Source organism: Scleropages formosus, chromosome 17 (genome assembly GCF_900964775.1).
Source record: "Scleropages formosus chromosome 17, fSclFor1.1, whole genome shotgun sequence".
NCBI lineage: Eukaryota > Metazoa > Chordata > Actinopteri > Osteoglossiformes > Osteoglossidae > Scleropages > Scleropages formosus.
In genome coordinates this window covers 26,008,291-26,029,406 of record NC_041822.1, presented here as the reverse complement: position 1 = coordinate 26,029,406, position 21,116 = coordinate 26,008,291, and the positions used below count along the sequence as shown (strand labels likewise).

At 49.6% G+C, this 21,116-nt stretch overlaps 1 protein-coding gene across 1 annotated transcript; it reads left to right on the top strand.

The window, feature by feature from the left end:
• Window positions 1–34: 34 nt before the first annotated feature.
• Window positions 35–21,116, top strand: glt1d1 (glycosyltransferase 1 domain containing 1). The gene is made up of 13 exons (XM_018731739.2): window positions 35–89; window positions 201–278; window positions 603–754; window positions 2,589–2,694; window positions 5,036–5,087; window positions 7,285–7,321; window positions 8,028–8,084; window positions 14,714–14,809; window positions 14,934–14,983; window positions 20,087–20,130; window positions 20,298–20,418; window positions 20,752–20,850; window positions 20,942–21,116. The coding sequence occupies exons 2-13, from the start codon at window positions 211–213 to the stop codon at window positions 21,086–21,088; spliced, it is 1,029 nt and encodes a 342-aa protein (XP_018587255.2). The 5' UTR covers window positions 35–89; window positions 201–210; the 3' UTR covers window positions 21,089–21,116.

The window sequence follows — 21,116 nt, the reverse complement described above, 5'->3', positions numbered from 1 at the left end:
ATGAGTACGCAAAGCGCATGTTGCCGACGGAGCGCTTTCGGTGGCGGACCGGGGAAATCCTGACATGAGTTTTGCTCTCTTCATCTCTGGTGACTGACTGATACTGATACTGATACTGATGCTGCTGCTGACCTACGTGGCCTGTCTGTGCAATAATAAGAGACAGAGGACGTTCTTTTCTTGTGGCTTCGTTTTATAAGGGTGGTCGATATGAAATTGCTTTTGCTGGCCTGCCTCAGCCCACACACTGGAAACTGCACCACTGCCCAGAGGATCAGGTAGGAACACCTGAGGCTGCTGCTGCCACCTGTGTGAGCACCTTTTACACCCCTTTGGGTTGCAGCTCTTCACTGTGCAAATTAAAGGTGCATACCTAGGTAAGGTGCTATGCTATGGCAATAAAGAGTGGGTCTGGAACCCAATCATGCCTCGACGTATCACCAGAAGTAGAAGTTTAATTAAGGATTACCAGACTGAGGGAGTCCAGAAACGGGCAGGGGAGCGACGGTGCCACTGTGGCCCTGCGTGATTCTCTTTATTTACTGGGCTCTGTGTGATGATGATGATGCTGTTTGTTTGTTTTACCTGCGCCTGTGCTCCAGGGGACATGTCGAGTCAGCGGGCCACACCTGTATCCTCCGAGATGTCACCAATTTCCAGTCCCCAGGTGACGTGGCGGTGCTGCTCAGCAGGGAGACTCCTTTCGATGGCCTTCTGGCCATCCATCTGTACAAAGGAGGGCGGCTTCTTCTAGGTGAACCATCTCCTTATCACTTCTGCTTTCTTCCTTTGCGCATCGTCCGCGGTTCGTCTGTGAAAGTTGTGTAATCCCCCCCAGTGTTCATGGAGGAAAAGTGAATTTATTTATCCATTGGTTTTCAGTAACTGTTTGACCAGTGCAGGGCTGTGTTGATCCAGAGTCTATCCCAGAAGTATAGGGTATGATGCAGACTGTGCTCTAGATGGGACACCAGTCCATCACAGGACAATTGCCCACACACTCATTTACACACACACACACACACACACACACACACTATGGGAAATTTAGAGTTGCCCATTCACCTGAAATATGTGTCTTTGGACTGTGGGAAGAAAGCAAAGCACTGGTAGGAAATTCACACGGCCATGGGGAGAACATTGAAATGTCACACAGGCTGGGCTGGAGTCAAAGTTGCATGACTGAAGCTGCAGCTCACTAGCTCCGTGCCACTATACTACCCCTAAGAGAGGTTAAAGATGATAATCTAGAGTGAGCGGAGGGGTTTTGTATGGCATTTGGGGATAGCTTATGTGTTAGTCAGTGGCCCTTGAATTTTTTAATTTGTTTCTGTGCATCTTCTTGATTGTTCTGTTTTACCATTTTCAGAAACTTTTAGCCAACATGACTAACACAAATAAACACCAAAGTGTGAATTTCTGAGTTTAACAATCATTTGTCTGACACTTTTCTCTACGATGACTTTCAGTGTTTCTACACTAAGCTCGTTATAGTGATTTATCCATTTATACACCTGGATAACTTTTACTGTATCATTTCAGGGTAAGTACCTTCATCAAGGCTACTACAGCAGAATGTGAGATTTGAACCTGGGTTCTTCAATTGCAAGATGGCACTTAACCATAGTGCCTCCTGCTGCCCATCAGTGTGAACTGAAAGGCATAACCAGATCAGTACTGAAGAATGCAGGATCAGAATACTGAAGTTTTACATTCTTCTTGCAGAACCTGTGACAGCACCGCAGTAGGATTATAATGCCTACCCTCCAGTTATTCACTTAAACAATTAATTCAATGCAGAAAAACGAACCGCTCCACAATATGCTGCTGAGATAGCCATGGCCGTGACTCTTTCAGAATAAACAATAAGCGCAATCCATCAGCGTTCATTTCGCAGTCAGTGAAAGTGCAGAATGGATTCCTTATGTTACAGGTCGTCTGCGTTTTAGCATTTTCCTTCAACTGTGCAGCCTTGGAGGTTTTAATGGCCTTTTAAATTACTATGCTTCCACACGGTGGCTGTGATACATATTCAGGTTTGGCTTTAGACACAATAAAAAGTTGCGTATAAATACAGGAGTGCTTTATTTATACTCCACAAAATGTTTTTGTATAAAGCGTTTGTGGGCCAGAGGACTGACTGATATTAACAAAGAGAGGGACGGCTTAAAACACGTAAAGAAACAACGTGAGCTGCGATGTGGGAAACACGGTACACCGGCTCCTCAACTTAAACACAAGAGGCTCAAGAAGTCTGCTTGTAACTTGTTTTTTCTTAACTTCAAAGTCATAGTCAATAAAATAATGCCAACATTTACAGATGTAGTTACAGGTTTGTGCCTGTGAAAGTCTCAGATACAGCTACAATAAATTTGAAAGATACTTTTTATAGTTTTTTGTTGCATTTTATTCAAGTTTTTAATTTCTGCTTGTTACTGCTGTCCATCAATTTGGAGGTTAAACACAAGATGGAGTCACATGTTGGGACAAAAATTCTGGAAAAGTGACAAATGCTATTAAAAGTAAACATACTCGTCTTTTCTTTCTTTCTCTTCTCATCTCATCTCTTTTTCTTGCTGTTGCACCAGGCAGCCAGGTGCCCTATGGAATCATTTTTGGTGGAACAGACATCAACGAGGATGTGAAGGATGCTACCAAGCGAGCCGTGATGGAGCAGGTGCTGGAAGGAGCAAGGTGAGTTCTGTCCCACTTGATGTCTGTGCAGAACAGAACATTTCCAGCACAGGCTGCAAAGGGGGTATGCAACAGACGGAGGCAGACCCAGGTAGGTGCACAGCTATTGCCGGTGTTTATTTACAGGAGTGCTGGGGAGAAGACGGGGGGGGGGGAATGGGGGAACCGGGAACAGATGGGTCGGGGCAGTGTTCCAAGGACAGCTGTGTCATCCAGGGGGCTCGGGATCGAGGGTACGGGCGTGATTGGGCTCGCGAACAGGGTCTGTGTCGGTCAGGGTCTCTTGTGGGTTGCCTGTCTCTCTCCTCTCTCTCCTCACTGGCGGGTCCGGGGGAAGAAATAGAGGCAGCAATCAGTCCCAGCTGCGGCTGTCTTACCTCGGGCTCTGCCCTGCTTCCCCGCCGCCTCGGCGTGCTACAGGGTATTTCTCCTGCTGTCCGTCACACCAAGTGCAGGGAGAGGTTGTTGGAATCGGTGCGATCCAGAGTCTGAGCCACATGGAACAGGCCATAAAACACCCTGGACTCCCTAGGGTACATGTAGCCTGTCCATGAGAGGAGTGCTACTCACCTTTGTCACCGTGAACTCACCAGCAGGGCTATTTGGGAATTGTCTGGATTGAGGGAATGGAGCAGAGTATGGAGGGGCCTCCCAGTGGGATCACAAATGATGAGACTGAGGTTGTCATTCCTTGGAAATGTCATGAGAAGGTTGGATTCCCTGGAAAAGATGATGATGGTTTGAAAAGTTGTAGGAGAAAGGAGAAGAGGACGAGCAGCGACCAGATGGATGGACACAACCACAGTGACAGCGGACACAGCCCTTTAACACTAAGGACACAAGTGGAGAACAGAACATTCTGGAAGGACTCTAATAATGTGATCAACAAGAGTCAACGTGGACTCAACGGCAACGTGAGACACCACTGTACCGCGCATATAGGTGTTATTGCTGTAGCTCTGGTACAGTTCATCCTCACATGACTGGTGTACCATTTGCACGATTTTTTTCTAATTCTCTCATTTTGACATGAGAGTAGTCCTGTTATATGTAAATGAAATATTTTAACAGTATTTTAACCACAGAACAATATCACAAAAAACACAGTGAAATAGATAATTGTACAATATTAGAATATTAAAATTTATACACAAATAAAAAGTTGCGAGGGGCAGTGTAACAAAGAGAGGTGTGTGACGGTTCTCTACAAGTCTGCATTTAAAAAAATATCTTCATGTCTGTCTGTTTAGAATTGTGTGCTTGCAGATCACGTAAAATACTGAAATGGTTATTTTTACATTTATCATTGAGCTACTGCTTTTCTCCAAAGCAACTTACAATGTTAAGGTTACAATTATTACAGTTACAAGCTTACAATTATTTACCTGTTTATACAGCTGGGTAATTTTTACTGGAGCAATTTAGGGTAAGTACCATGTTCAAGGGTACTACAGCCAGATGTGGGGATTGAATCTGCAACCTTTGGATCCAAAGGCAGTAGCTCTGACTGTTCCCAGCTGCTTTTTTAAAATTTAAAAATATATCAATATTGCCATAGATGTAATATTGATATTACTAGACATTGGCAGCATGGTGGCCCAGCAAGTAGCGCTGTCTCCTCACAGCACCTGCAGGGTGCCAGGTTCAGGGGGATTGTAGGTAAAATAGATGTGGTGGATTAAGGTGTTCTTCCAATGGGCACCCTTGTGGGGGGGATTACAAATGTCAGATGGAACGAGGTCCCCCCAGGGTGAAGCTCGCCCTGGCGGGAGAGCGTCCTCCCCGTCAGAGCTCCTCACCGGCGACCCCCCTCCGAGCTGCCGTGTTATGTGGCTCTCAGTCACGGCCCGCAGGATTATGAGCAGCAGTAGCGTTGTGTTTGATTCCCGCGTGCGAGACTCCGCGGCGACGACTGCCTCGGGAGCCCGAGGAGTCAACGCAGGGCCTCGCTTCAAAGGGCCCGGCCACACCTTGATCCTACCACACCACCCCCTGCGTTCCGCCCTGTACCAATGTCATTGATTTGGGGGTGAGCTCGAGGTCCACCTTTGTTGTTCAGTCAAAATCCACTCCCATCCCACAGATTGTTCTAGAACCGAGCCTCTGCCATCGCCCCTGGCACCATCGCCATATCAGCGCGATGGGGGTCCTTGGCGTTACCTTTCCTCTGCCTTTGATTGTCAACGTGACGCCCCCCTGGTTGCTGGGGCTGATGGGAAGGAGCCTTCGTCGGAGTATCGACCCCAGACATCAGGGAGATGGAGCACTTGGTGAATGTGCAGCGCTCCCTTTCTGGCTGGACAGGGGATGCCACCCCTCACATGTGCTTTTCTCTCACCAGGTTTGCCGTTGCCTTCTCGACCAAGATGAAGGAGGACGCCGAGCGGCTGTGGGTACGACTCGCCGATCCGTCTTGCTCACGGATTGTCCCGTTGACCCCGCACCCTGAGCGACACGTTCCCGTGTTAATAGCGCATTGTCTCCCTGGCCGCGAGCCGGGAGCCGCTCGCACACGAGGAGAGGACGGAGGAGGGCCGTTGTTAGGCACCGTCTGTCGCTAACGTCTATCGCGGCATCTCTGAGGCCCGCAGGACTCCCACGGGAGTGAAGATGGAACCTTAACTGGGATTTTGCACTTAGGCGTAAATGAGGAAATCACTCCGTTAATCGAAATATGATGAAAGAGTTGAATTAGATTTCAGCTGAAAGCAGCTCAGGGCAAAAGTTATCGTTTCCTTTGGAAGGGAGCGTGCGTTTTATCGTCTCAAAGTGTTCGGAAAGTGACTTTGAGGGAAAGGAGAGAAATAGGCACGGCGGGAAGTAAAGGAGCACAAAGGCGGCTATAAATACAGCGGGAGGGCGGCGCGGGCAGAAGGGCCACGGAGCCGTGATGTTTGTTTGCGTGCTCCGGTTTGAGACGAGACTCGTCCCGAGGCCCCAGACGGAGCTTCCGTCAGGAGCACTTCCCCTCGCAATTCGGGACGTCAAGCAGAGATTCAGGCCTCGCGGAAAAAAACATTTGCTTGTGAGCGATTTGGTTTGATTCTGTGAACTGCAATTCGATGCGGTTTGTCCTGTACTTGTGCGCGTGCGTGCGTGCACACATTCTCTTGTTTCCTCTCAACAGTTTAACCCACTGAGAGCCACTGTGGCATTGCTTTTATGGCTTTTATGAGACGTTTATTTGCAAGTTATCAGGAAGAGCAGACAGGAGCTGTAAACACTGTGGAAGTGAGTTGGATTATGACGGTTCAACACTCCTGTTTGTGTGCACTTTGCTGGTAAACACAGGCTCTGTTCCTTCTGCTACAGACAGAAATTCTACTTTTATTGTCATTATATTCCTCCAGAGTGGTTTACAGTGTTCAGCTACTTACAATTATTTACTCATTTATACAACTGGGTAATGTTTACTGTATCACTTCAGGGTAAGTACTGCTATCAAGGGTACTGTTGCAGGAGGGGGGTTCAAACCTGCAAGCTCTGAATCCAAAGGCCCCCTGTCGATTTTATAGAGGAAAATAGAGTTGAAGTAAATAAAGGTGGAAATGTTTTCAAGTGAACCAGCGTGAGGGGGCAGTGTGAATGAGCTCCACGAGTGTACGAGGGAGAACCCCTGGGGACACGGTGTGTCTTCGTTCAGTCCTTTATTTGCCCAGGGGCCTCTGCACATAAGAGGAAGGTGACAAATGTTATGCACTTATGGGATGAACAGGTGAACCGTCACGATCGAGTAGGAGGTTATGGAAATGATTGGTTTTTTCAGTGGTTCTAAAAATTAATTTTCACTCCAATATTGAAGTCTTACACAGATTTTTAAAAAATTTTCAGAACTTAATTGAACCTTTTGCAGAACCAAACACCCTGAGGAGAATGAGGGATGTCTGTTTTATTGATAAAAGTGAAAAACAGTTGGATTAATGAACAAAGCGACATAGATGGATGCCATGTTTGTACATTGAGGTGGTGGTATATTGTGGAAATGTACTGAGCAACATGTAACTGTAAAGTTTACATTTACAGTTGAACAGAGTCGTGTTTTTTACCGACTAAGAGCAAAAAGTGCAAATTGTAAACAGTTTATTCTTAAGAGCTAATTGGTTAGTGTCAGCTTCCCTGCTCATAAGTGTTGCTTTACACTTATAAGACATTTAATGAAATGAACAATAAAACAATAAAGGAGCCGCATTAATTGGTAAAACAGTCTTTTTTAGCGTCATACAGTTTTGAGGTTTTAGGGTCATAGACTCATGGCTCTATAAGAGCAGTGTGAGCTTAAGAAAAAGCACTTAATAAATATGTCCTCTGACTATTATCATCTCCTTTATGGCTCTAAGTGGGTCAGTTGATAAATTCCATCCCATTTCACTGAAGAGTCTTTTTTCAGGATTACAAATGTTGTGTTCTGCCGAGCGCAGTCGATGGATTAGCAGCTAACGAACTGTGCGTGTGTGTGTGTGTGTGTGTGTGTGTGTGTGTGTGTGTGTGTGTGTTCCACCCTAATTGTACAAATTGACAGTGCTTGTTGTGCTCAGACAGAACTCACAGGACTATTAACTGCTCTTCTGCACCCGTCTCTTGCTCCCCAAGCCGTCCTCGGCCAGTAAGGTCCATGTCCAGCCCCAAGGTAATGACCGCGGCTCCCTCTGCATGCTCCGGCTTGCTGTGGCGTGGGCGCCGGCGGAGGCTGCTCGTACCCACGGCTCCTCGGCCCACCGCTCGCCACCGCTCGGTCGCTCCTGCGCACGCTTTCAGGAGCGAAGGACATGGGTTCGGGTGGCGAGCGCCGGTCGCTGGTCGCGGAGCCGCGACCACGGGCAGCTTCTGCTTCAGGTGTGCGGGAGGGGGTGAGGGGGTGAGGGGCATGGGTTTGCCCCGCACGTACACACACACACACGCACACATACACCACAGGGTGACAAAAGCCTGGCGAAGGCCCTGCTGCTGCGCTGCCCCCTGCTGCCCAAGCCGACTTGTCCCTCTTTGTCTGCTCAGAGCGCAGTGCAAACGGCTGTTCTTCCCCTCCTGGTCCAGCTGCCCCCCGGGTACCTCCCCTCTTAGGTACTATTATCACTGACCCACAGGGGCACTCAGGTATTCATACCTTCTGATTGGCTGCAGGGCCGGGGATGGGACAGGGGTGGGAGGAGGAGGAGGAGCTGTTTGGGTCAGGAGGCTGAGGGAAGCTGGTGTTCACACTGTGCTCCATACACCCTGTGAGAACCCCCCCCACCCCCCCAGCACTCTGACCTGCATGGATGTATGTCATACCTTGTGCCCCTGTCTGCCACAGGTCTGGCAGCTGAGCCAGCTCTTTGTCTGTCTCTCCACAGGGATCATGACCAATGCGGCGCCCGGGTTCTGCTGGAGCGACTTTTTGAGGAGCGCAGGTACCATGGAGACCCCCCCCCCCAACCCACTGCCGGAGACATACTCACGCCACTCTTACTGCAATAAGTGCTCCCATCTCAGTGCTGCATGGAAATGTGTTCGGGCACAAGTTTGAGAGGAAGTAGCGAGAGAGTTCGTGGACTGCACCCCCTTTCTGCCACCACAGGAAGTGCAGCGTCCCGCCGCCTCGGGTTCAGGCGGAGTGCGGCGAGATGTTTTCCACGCACCTCTCGGAAGGACTCATCCTTCAGGCCCTCACCCCCCATCCCTGAGCTGAATTACTCTGATTGCCGCCTGTGGCCAGACACCCAGTGATTAAATATACATGCTGGGGTGGGGGTGGGGGGGGGCTGCTTAACAAATGTGCTTTTCCTCTCCATCCATTACGGGGCTCTTTGTCGCGGTGCTCTCCGCAGCCCAGGGAGTGAAATTATTCATGTGCCGTCGCCGCACAAGGAGCCCCTGACCTCTTGCTTCCTGTCTCGTCCGAATTACTAGTTATGAAAGGAAGGACAAGAGCGCTGTCCACGTTATTTACTCTGTTTTTTACCGCGAGATTCTCCCCTTCTTATGCAAACGTGCTTCCTTTGTGTCCCATGTGTTGCGATGATGTTCTGGGCGACGTTTTATGTCGCTCTCCAGATTAGCTGCTGTGTGTTTTTGTGTACCCCCCCAACCCCCAAACACAGGAGTGATTAATATTCAGCCTCCAGCAGGTTTGTTTCTTCATGCTCATCAGACACAACAAAGGAGCGTCGGCGGGTACGGCGGCCGCATGCTAAGGAGTACCGCGTGCCTGGGCTTGTCACCGCAGTAAGATGCTCGCGTCCCACACGTCTGCATCCTACCTGTCCGCACCGCCTCCCCCGCCGCAGCCATCCACCTCTCTCCCTCCTGCCCCTGCACCACTCCATTTATTTGTTTTGGCATTTCTTTCTCTTGTGTGCCGTCCTGCCGCTCTGTCGCTAAGCCCTTACCCCTGGCAGCACCTCCCTGGGGACAGGTGCAACGTGGCGTTCTCCACCAGGGTTGTTTCTTTACGATTCACCCGCATCGCTTTGTTTGCGACAGTGAGAGTGGCAAGGTTTGGTTGCTCCCCAGCAGCGGGTGCACTGCTCTTTAGTTCAGTGAGCCAGACTGGTGTCTGTCTTCAAACCCCTTTGGACCACAGCTCACACGCAGGCGGATTGACTGGCTTCAGGGGTCGGAACCCAGGACCTCTGATCTCTGGAGACTCCCTGGAAAGACTGTGGTGGTGAGAAGCTCTTTGTTCTCTTGTGCTCCATTGATGGTCTCTGTGGGCCTGGGAAGTCGGGGAGTGTGGGGGGTGGCCGACATGCTCAGATGGGGCCAGGCGTGTGTGTCAGTGGGCTGCTGAGTACAAACCCAGCGCTCCCAGTTGGGGGCACTCTAATCTTCTCACCATCGTAGAAGAAAGGGTGCGGAGCGGTCTCTTCTTGGGTTCCTCACCATTCGGTTTCATAGACAGACAGATAAAAACTGTCATTTCCAGAGGAAATGACACAGACTTGGAGCACCGGCCCACTCAAGATGTTTACATCTTAAAATAACTGATAAATATGTCATGTGTTCATGTAAAGCACATCTTATCTATTTGTGACTGAAAGCAGCCCCTTAACATCCAACTAAACAGTTATTGTGGTGGCAGCCAGTATATTATGGTTAGAGTTGATCCCCCAGCTGTAGTACTCTTGAACAAGGTAACTGCCTACAACTGATACAGTAAAGGTTACCCTGCTCAATGAATGGGTAAATCTGTGTCAGGAGCTCAGTGTACAGACCTCATGCTGTAAGTCACCTTGGAGAGAGGTGTCCAGGTTGTTGAGCTCAAATGCAGAGTTTGTGTGTGAGGAGTGAGAACACAGGAGCAGAGTGTCATCTGGGGGGGGGTGGGAGGGTGGGGTAACTGAGGCAAACAGGCACTAGAGACTTGGGACTGTGGGCTCTGATCCCTCTCTTTCTCGCACAGCTCCTTTCCATTTTAGCCTGGGCTTTAAAAAGACATTTGGGAGTTACGGCAACTAGATACCCAGAAGAAGGTAAATGGCCACTGGGTACATGGACACCGGGTACTTGGCAACGTCTGCTGTGTTCTGGGATTGGACTTTGACCACCTTTGAGCCGAAGTACCGGCCGGCCGATAGCTCGCTGATCAGCAGCCGCTTTTTCAAAGAGTGCCAAGGTGTTCACGTATGCTCCTGCGGTTCAAGGTGTCATTTCAGTGGTTAATTATTCAGAGTTGGACCCGTTTCATATGCATTTACTCTGGTATTTCTGCCAGGACCTCTGTCCCGAGAGCTCTTTGCTGCAGTGCAACTATAATAATGTCTCACCTCGCTCTTCTGGGGTGGAAACATCTCATCTCTGACTGCATCTTAACTGACACCACAGTGTATTAGTCCCATTTTTATTGCCTTTTGTGGGAAAACTTATGACATCGACAATTATTACTGCGATCGGTAGTGACTTTATATCTTTACCTATTTATACTTTTTCGTGCAGGTCAGGTCAACCTGCTCAGAGGTCGGACACGAAGGCCCCTCCTTGACGCCTTTGTCTTCCTAGTTGGTGTCCTTCACCATGACGCGTGTTTTTGAGGGAGGGGTGGAGACTGGCTGGATCATCGATTTACTGTGGTTTTAATGATGACCCCTGTCTGGTCTAACTCTGTCAGCATAGAGTGCTGGGGAAATTGGAGCTGAGGTTTTCCTGCTAAACCCTCTGTCATTATCCCTAAGTGCTTCTGCAGTGCAGGGTCACCGTGGCCTGGAGCCTATTCTAAAAACTTAGGATGTAAGGTACGTAAGGTACAGTACAGCTTGGATTGGATGCCAGTCTATGGCAGGGGCAAAAAAAACAATAATAAAAATGATAATTATAAATGAGGTCTGGCTGCGGATCCGGACACTGGTTATGTTTTTCAAGACATAAGTAGATTTTTTACTCAAAGTGGGAGAAGAGAACAGCGATAGTCCGTTTTCATAGTGTGTTTCTGAAAATGCAGTAATGCCCACCCCTCTTCCTGCCGCTCTCCCTTCCTCCACCCCTGTCCCCGCCCCCAGGTTCACACGCACAGAGCAGCGATGGAATATCCCTTCCAGTCCGAGCCGGGTGGGGCCGCCCGGTTTAGCGACCGCTGCGTCAGTGTCTCCGTGTGACTGAGGGCTCGGGGGGATCAGTCCGTGCTTTGGGCCGCTTACTGGAGCTGTGGCCGTTGGCCCACCTTCTAGAAGAGCCCGAGATGGGAGCTTAACCGCAGACACGTAAAGAAAAGGATGAGCGCCACTGAGCACCTTTCCTGGAAGCTTCGCAAGGAGCTAATAGTTTAATCTTTGGCCAATAGGATCACGTGCAGGAGCTGTAAGCGGATACGGCGACTCGCTAATGTATTAAACACGGTACAGCTCACTGTTGTCACGCCCTCAAGCGGCACACTGCAGAGGAACGGGGCAGGGCCGCATTTGGGGTCTCCATCTCCCGCAGCACGATGCACTTTAGTCACTCTTTCGGTTACAAGCCTGCATTCATGATGTGTGTGAACATCTGGGGTAGCCATGGCTACGCGACTCTACAGTGGCTTTTTGAAGGGACGTGGAGATGGTCTTTTCCTTTCCGTCACAAGATGTTTTTTGCTCTTGTGACATCTCCATCACATGATGTCGCAAATTTCTTAATGGGTCATCAGGTGGAGTACTGGTTTCAGCCTTTGCCTTGTACTCAAAGGTCCCAGGTTTGATGTCATGCGTTCAGCTCTCACCTCTTGCTGCAGTTCCCTTGATCAAGGTCTTTTCCCTGAAACAGTAAAAGTTACCCTACTCTATAAATGGGCAAATCAGTGTAAGTGGCTTGACACTGAATGTCCCTGGAGAAAAGCGCTAGAGAAATATGTAAAATTGTTTGTTTCTCTCTCGGCAAACAGCCTTTAAACATATTTGACAACATCTGAACAACATCTGACTCTTGACAAACCTCTCATGTTTTGGAATGAAAATGTGAAACTACAGCGGGAGGAAATGGTTTGAAGTGCCTGCTAAATACAGGAGGGGTCGCCCCGGGGCCTGTTGGCCCTCTTCCGCACATCTTTGTACATTTTACATGGCACCAGTGCTACTTGCTGAGCCACACTGCGATTGGTAAGCAGTGCCAGCAGTGAGCACAGCCAGGAGGCTGGTTTCACTTCGGTCCTTTACTGCTGTCGTCCTTTGGACCACGGTTGGACCACATTCTGACCATTCTCTGTGGTTCTGTGCTGCGAGATGGTTGTGTGTCTTTGCGGATTCAGTTTCACACCCCCCTGGGTGACCCCACTGGAGCGCTGTTGGCAGCGAGCCAGGGTCCACGTTGCCCAGGAAGGGATTTCACTGCGGTGCGGATGGTGGGCAGGAGCGCGGATTTGCCGTAAGCCTGCGGTTCAGCCCTTTGGCTGGCGCTCCCTCAGGATCACGCTGCAGTAGGTGTTGCTGGTCCTGCCGTTGGACCCTGGTCAAGGCTACTGCAGGCTGAGGCTCTTAATGACTGGACCTTCTTGTGGAGTTTGCATGAAAGGGGTCATCCCATGGTCACAGGTGATTCCACTGTCCACCTGTCCACTCCTTCATACACCTGGAGGGGATGGAGCTGACGCTGTACCTCTGAGGAGAGTACTTCACCTTGATTACTGTGAAAATTCCTTGGGTTCTTATTAAGTTTAAGTTTCAGTTTAAGTTAAGTTTCCAAGTTTATTGTCATAGATATAAGTACCATGTACGTGTATCATGAAAATCTTCCTGAATGCTTCTCTATAGACTATGGGCAAGGACAATAGAAACACTGCACAAATAAAACAATGACAATGACAGTGAGTAGTGCAACAGCAATAGCAATAAATAATGGTAACAGTAGTAGCAATAATGCCAGTTGACAGTCAGAGAGCTCAGAACATGAGAAAGCTTAAAGTGGCAGTGTAATGTGCCAGTGTGCTTGGGAGGAGCAGTCCAACTCTATTTACTAAAGGTGGCACATTGGTGAGTGTTGCATACTCTTACAGCATAGGGGTAAAAGCTGTTCCTGTACCTAGCTGTGCGGGTTCGAATAGACCTAAGCCGTTGTGCAGATGGCAGGGAAGAGAAAAGCGCCCGTGCGGGGTGACTGTGATCTTTCATGATGCGCATCCTCTTTCTGAGGCATCGTGTGGCGTAGGTGTCCTCGACTGCTGGTAGCTGTGTGCCCATGATTCCCTGAGCAGTTTCGACCACCCTCTGTAGGGCTTTCTTGTCCTGTATGGAGCAGCTGCCACCCCAGGATGTAAATCACAAATTTACACCCTGCGAGGATGGACTCCACAGCACACCTGCAGAAAGTGGTGAGGACTGTAGTGGGGATCCTGGCTTTCTTCGGACGCCTGAGGAAGTGGAGACGTTGACGAGCCTTTTTGATGGTCGATGCTGTGTGCTCAGTCCATGTGAGTTTGGCAGTGAGGGTGCCCCTGAAGAATTTGAAGCTGTTGACCCTCTCTACAACGTCCCCTCCTACGCAGATGGGTGCGTGAGCCGTCTCCTGTTTCCTGAAGTCAATCACCAGCTCCTTAGTTTTACTGACATTGAGAGACAGGTTGTTGTCCTGGCACCACTCTGCCAGGAGCCTCACCTCCTCTCCGTAGGCCGTCTCATCGTTGTTGGTGATCAGACCCACAATGGTGGTATTGCCAGCAAACTTTATGATGGTGTTGGAGCTGTGACTGGCCACACAGTCATGTGTGAACAAGGAATACAGCACTGGGCTCAGGACAGTTACTTTGCCTTTGACTGGACCTCATATGACTGCAGATCGTAATATTATTTTGTCATATATTTTTATATTAAAATGCATTAAATGCTTTGTTGGTTCATTGGTAATTAAAAAAAATTAATGAAATATTTCACAAGGTTTTTTTTCCAGCATATGCCTCTCAGAACATAACATAGAAATACACACACACACACACACACTTTCGGAACCGCTTGTCCCATACGGGGTCACGGGGAACCGGAGCCTACCCGGCAACACAGGGCATAAGGCCGGAGGGGGAGGGGACACACCGAGGACGGGACGCCAGTCCGTCGCAAGGCACCCCAAGCGGGACTCGAACCCCAGACCCACTGGAGAGTAGGACCTGGTCCAACCAACTGCGCCACCGCACCCCCACAACATAGAAATATTTTTTTGGAAATGCAGAATTGTAAGGAATCATCGTGTTCTTTCCACCGCCTCCTCCCTCTCGTTACGCTCATCGGTCATCATCTCCCTGCTGCTGCGATACTGGGCGAAATGAAACGTCATAAAGCAGCAGTACGCCGAACGCTGCTCTGAAAACAATTATCTTTTAGTCTTTCAAGTGATTTACAAGAAGACAACACACAGCACAACGTGTGTTTTTGTGTAGAAACATTAGAGAAATGTAGAACTGTCGAGTAACTGGGGTTTACTCTGCGCAAGACGCTTCGCACGGTGCTCTTCTCTCCATGGCCATCATACATTGGGATGACCACGCTTGTCCGCTCTAATGATAGTAATAATAATGAACAATACAGATGTGTGTGTCTGCTGGTGAGAAGGGGAACTTACGGCTCTTGTCGCTGTGTGTGTTCAGGTGTGAGGGACGCAGGTGAGGACCTCCGCGTGTTCCTCCTCGTCTGTGGCCTCCGGAGAGTGAAGGACCCTCTCTACCTGGTGGAGGCTTTCTCAGGTGGGCGGGGGGTGGGGGCTCAGGCCCCCCTACTGGGGAGATGAGACATGATGTGCAGGTCGTGCGGCCGCAACCCGAACCCGAACCCAAACCCTCATTTGAAACTTGCGTGGATCTCTTGCAGAGTGGCATTGCGAGGAGCCGTCCGTGGTGCTTGTCATCATTGGACCGAAGGTGAGTCCCGGAGCTCCCCCTGACCAAGGCGCGAAAATGTGCGTGCGTGCGTGCGTGAGATAGTGGCACCACACACGTCTGGAAAAGCAGATATGGGGAAGCGTGTGCGCGCACACACACACACACACACACACACACAGATAATCACTGCGCCCACACGTGTGTCCTGGGCAGTGGGGATGCCACTTGTCCTGCTGGGGTGCGATAAAGAGCCAGAGGTGCCCTGGAGGCCCTGGCGCTGCCTTCTTCACGCCCCCTTCACCTGATCCAGTACTTTAGGGGGGTTGTCATCACAAAACGCTTTAATCACTGAGATGGGAAATGACAAATCGTTCTGATGAAGAATAATAACAAAAAGGTGCTATTCAGTGTGATAAGTCCGTAAAGTCCAGGTGTGTATGAACTGTGTGCTGAAAGTGCACTTTCCTTCAGAACGGGTGTGTGTGTGTGTGTGTGTGTGTGTGTGTGTGTGTGTGAGATGCGCTTTGCAAAGCTCCACTGCACGTGGTGAGGAAACATTGTATAAAATAATTGAAAAAGCAAAAAAGAGAACAAATGGGGTCCAGTGGCAGGAAAATGAATTTTTCACGCTTCGCTCTTGAAGGCGAGACATGTTCTCTGTGTGTTTGCCGCCTGTGTGCGTCGACTGGCGAAGGGGCCCCGGCGACAGGGCCCTCGGGAGGCCCCTCGGCCGTTCCGCTTCGCCGCTCCCCCTCGCATTAATTCGCTTCGTGTGTTCGGTTTGTTTCTTTTCTCATTCTCACGCTTTGATTTGCGGACGTGGTCTCTCCAGCAGTGCGGTCGCCGGAGCGCCGGGGGGGGGGCCGGCGGGTTTCTGCCGGGCCGCTCTGCGCCAGACCCCTTTTGTCCATCGTGTTTCGCCGTTATCTTCGGTTAGGCCAGACATTCATATTCAAATATTAATAACCAAACATCAATGCCCGAGCTCATCTGCAAACATTAATAGGGAAACATCAATAACTGGTGGTACGTGAACATTACTGCTCAAACGTTAATTTGTGTATCTGAATGTTGATGTGTGAACAGCAGTAACAAAACATTAATCTGAAAACATTAACACCTAATGATTAAAGTGCAAACATAATTAATAACTAAGAGCTAATGTCCAAACATTAATAACCAAACATGTGGGCGGTAAGCGCTTGTCAAAGTTTCATGTTACTAAGTTTAACTGATTATTTATTCAGTATTGTACATGTTCAGTATTTATATAGTACGTTTATAAACTGGAAGTGTCAGTTTATGAAGGAATGAAGAGAGACATTTTTTCAGTTTATTAATTCTATTTTCTCCCCTTTTTCATTTCTAAACTTTGTCTGGAGCAGGTGATGGAAGCTGTTTTTACCCTCCAAGCTGATAGGAGGCAGTAAAGACCGCCCAAATGGAGTAGGAGTGTAGCACCACCTGAATCCAACTCACCTCCACAGTGTTTACAGCTCCTCTCTGCTGTTGCTGGGAGTCAGTGATCAGTAACAAGATGAGGGTCGTTCTACATGTTTACCGTATGAATCTGTCAGCAATCAGTGCTGAACAGGAGGAGAAATGGAGAAAACATTTTTCGTTCAGTCATTTTAGATTTCTTTATATGTTAATGTAGCGCAAATTTAACAGGAATATTAGTCCTAAAATTCTTTATTGTCGTCTGTATTGTTAAGCTTTTATTGATTGTGGCTCAGTGCTAAAAGTGACTTTGGAGGTACAAACAGATCTCAGGATTACAGTTTTACTCCGAAAAAACACAAAGTATTGCTCAGAGATTTGACCGTTGGAGTTTCAAACAGTGAACAGGGACAGCTGGTGGCATAGTGGTTAGAGAGCGATTTTGGCCGCTAAATTCAGGCAGATGATGTGAAAACGTTAACTTGACGCTGAATTTAATAGAGGGGGGCGCGGTGGCGCAGCGGGTTTCACCGGGTCCCGCTCTCCGGTAGCTCTGGGGGTCGAGTCCCGCTTGGGGTGCCTCGGGACGGACTGGCGTCCTGTCCTGGGTGTGTCCCCTCTCCCTCCCGCTTTGCACCCTGTGTTGCCGGGTTAGGCTCCGGCTCGCCGTGACCCCACGTGGGATAAGCGGTTTCAGTCAGTGTGTGTGTGTGTGTGTGTGTGTGTGAAAGAATTTAATAGGTTAAAAGATTTTCTGTTATTTCTGTGTTTACAGTAGCGCAGCCGATGGCTCATGATTTAGGTGCTCGTATGAGAAGCGCACTGGGTTTCCACACCTCAAACCTGCAGCGCCTTGCAGGTGGCCCCCGGCGAGCTCCTTAATGCTTGTGAATCCTGCTGTGTGATGAGGGCGCCGGGGCTGACTGCTGCAAACCCCGGGTCGAGACCCTTACTGGGCTCGCGGGCTTCTTCCTGTTTGTGTTTGTTTGTGTTTACGGCTGACGCTGGAGGGCGGCACCTGCGCCGTGGGACACACACACGCACGCACAAACTCACCCACACACGGATGGAAAGGGATGAAAAGGGCAGCAGAGGCTCCTCGCTGTGGCTCAGGTCATGGCGCCGCTCCAGTCCTTCCTCGACATTTCATGCTCTTTATGTAACGCTCTTCCGATTGTTTCCTTTTTCTTTGGGCTTCGGCTCTTCGGAGAGTTGCTCCACATGTCATAAATGCACAAGTGGCAAAACAACAAACAAAACATTTTGCCTAAAATGACTGTATTTACTGCGCAGGGCAGCAGGTGGCACAGTGGTGAGGGCTGCTGCCTTTGGACTCAAAGGACTGGGTTTTGAATCCCACCTCCTGCTGTAGTGCCCATGATCATGGTACTTACCCTGAGCTGATGCAGTGAAACTTACCGTATTGTATGAACGAGTAAATCGGTGTAATCTTAGTAACTGTAAGTCACTCTGCAGAGAAGTATGAATAAATTTAAACGTAAAAGCTCCCTGACCCCAGGAAGGTGTCTTAGTAAAGGCTACACGTGTGAAGAGGTGGGCGGACTGGCGCCGACGGTCACCATGCCAACGGCCCGACACGACTCTGTAAATCACGCTTGGGTCACGTGATCGGAGGGGAGCAGAACAATCGGAGCGCTTCCACAATGCGAATTACACTGGATTAGCTGATAATAAGGATAATGAGATTGTTGCGCACTGTCAACACTAGGTCGTGTCTCGGGAGCTTAGCGACAGATTTAGCGCACGTAACGGCACACCGCTGCCGTCCTCATCCCCCGTGTGTTCGGCAGCCAACGGTTCACCACGTGCAGCTCCTGCGAGGCGTCTGGCCAACAGGCCCCGGGGCGACCCCTCCTGTTGCACTGCAACGTATTCGGGAGCCGGTGCGGCTCGTCAAAGAGCATCAGTTCAGCCTCCGAAGAGCCTGTTGGGGGCAGCAGGTGCCGTAGTGCTTAGCGCTGTGGCCTTATAAGCAGGAGGTCTTGGGTTCAAATCCCTGCTGCTGCTGCTGTAGTGCCCTTGCTCCAGGCATTTACCCCGTATGGATACAGTAGAAATGACCCTGTCATATAAATGGCTAAATGAGTGTAAGTAGTGTAACGTTGTGGGTCACTTTTCCCAAAGCCTGCGGTTTATAGATGTTTGTCGCTCGTGTTGGAAACAGCAGGGTTTGGTTCTCTTTGAATCTGAATCCATTAAATTGTCTTCAACAGCGGTGCCCAGTGCAGCACCTGGAGAGCCAACAGAACCTGTGTCTGCCGGTGTGTGTTCAGTGCTTCATCTGGGATGTCTGGGACATTCGTGTTACTTTTACACATACTCATGTATCAGACACACTCCTCCAATGAGATGTACAGCTCAGACTAAATAGAAGTGCATCAACAACAGATGAGCTTTCGAGGCAAATGCAGGATTACAGACACAAAGCTTGTGTGTGTGACACCACCCTGTTCCTGGTTCACATCCCTCCAGTAGCTCCTATAGGTGTGACATTGAAATAGTGATGGACTCATTGATGGATCAGGAGAGAAGTGGCTCTCAAAAAGATGGGTTCGAGACCTTTGAATGTGGGAGGGATTGGGCAGCTCTGAGGGATACATAGAGCTCATTCCACCACATCAGGGACAAAACTTAAAACCTTCATATTGATATTCCTTTTGAGTGGGACCACCAAGCTGCCAGTGGTCCAACCACAGCAGCCCTTCCTCCCATCTCTCCAGTTACCGGGAAGCCGAGTGTCATACAGCAGGTGTCTGTTCGGTCTGAGGTCTAACAGACCTGTACAGGTGTGTAATTGGATCGGTACCACCCAGCACCTGTGTGTGGGAGGGAATTAATCACAGGGATTTTGTCTTGTCTGAAAACATCTGTTGTCCTTCTTGAAATGTTGTAACATCTTGTCACGTTTCATCACATCTCGACTTGAATTCATCTTTCACTACGCCGTGACTCAGAGGCAGGAGGAAGCAGAGCAGCAGCTCAGAGCTGAAGATGTTCCCTGGACACACAGGACACCGACTGCACATACAGACACAGCTGGACTCGCAGTCTGTTCGTAATTGAGTGTTTGTAATTCCCCCATTTCCCAGTCACAATCAATAAAATGTTAACGCATAACGCGTAAATACAACCCTTGATTTATAAACGGGGTGTGTTATGTAAACTTTTTTGATTTAGCTATAGTGAATAGAAAGACTTTATTTTTCTTAATTTTGAGCGACAGTAAAATTAAGATTAATTTGAATTGAATGAAATTAAAGTTTTCCTGTACATATACTTGTCGTTGCCTGATTCATCTCGTAAACATGAAACACTCTTCATCTTGCTATTGATCGCGGACGCTTGGGAACAGCAGATGCGAACTGTAAACACTGTGGAAGTGAGTTGAATTAAGGCGGATCCACACTGCTGCTCTGTGTGGCTGCTCTTTACTGCCACCTGTTGGCTGGGAGAGGGGTAAATACAGGTCGTTGCTGCTCAGCTACAAAGATGCAGTGATGCAATAAATAATAAACTAGAAATTTATCTTCCAAAATTTGTAACTCAGCCACCCATAGTGCGAGGAGCCGGTTTACTTCAGGCGCGTTATACCCCCCCCTTCGGTAAGTGACCAAGGTGATCCTCAGGTGTGTGAGGTCACGGTGAGGGAAGGTGCTGAATGTGGACCTGGTCTCGTTTCAGATGGATCCCATCTTTTCTGTTCAAGTGGAAGAGAAGCTCCGAAGGTAAGTGGCCTCAGGCTCCACCTTCATCCTCATTGGTACGGTCACGATTCGCAGGATCGGGCGGAGCTTAGCCCCCCAGCCACAGGGTTGTGGCGGTTCAAGGATGTTTCCATGTGCTGGGACAAGTGAGGGGCACGTCTCACCACATTGTCCTGATGCTTTCGCAGGGCTGCAGGGGTCTTCTTGGCCCCAGAGAGGAGTCGGGAGGAGCTCCACGCAGCGCTCCAGCGCTCCTTCGCCTTGGTCAACAGCTCCATCTCCGAGGGGATGTCCGCCGCCATCCTGGAGGTGGTTCTTCTGCTCCTTTCTTTGGCTTTTCAAACACTTCTCTCTGCCTTCTCCTTAGCCCCTCCCGCTTTTACAGCTATGAGACATGACAGCAGGCCAGGGGACAACCTGCCGGTGTGGCTGCTGTCAGAAGGAGCCTTCACCACACATGTCATTGTTGTGCTTGGCCACACCCTCAGGCCACAGAGACCCAGGCGCCTTTCTTTCGTGTGCCAATCCTGCTAATGTGGTTCAAACAATGTGGATTAAAGGACACAAAGGCCATGAAGACAGGGTTTGGTCCACCCGTCACCTACTAACACGCGCTAAGGGCCCGCTCATGCTCATCTGCAGGCCATGGACCTGGGCGTGCCCGTGGTGGTCAGGGATGTGCCAGGCAATGCTGCCATCGTTCGCCACGAGGAAACAGGACTTTTGTACTCGAGCCCTCAGGTAGGACGGTACATGACCCCCTCAGGGAGCATCGGAGCTGCGTCCGACACTACATGCCTGTCGCTTTCTCGCTGTCTCCTTCTCCCGCCAGGAGTTTGTGTCCCTCTCCAAGAGGCTGCTGGGAGACGGCGGTCTGCTGGAGCGCCTGGTGGCGAACGGGAGGTGCTACATCCAGCAGTTCCACAGCATCTCCAAGGAGAGGGAGGGTTACCAGCAGTTTGTGGAGCTCCTGCGCTGAGCATCGCTTCCAGCTGCCGTAGACCCCC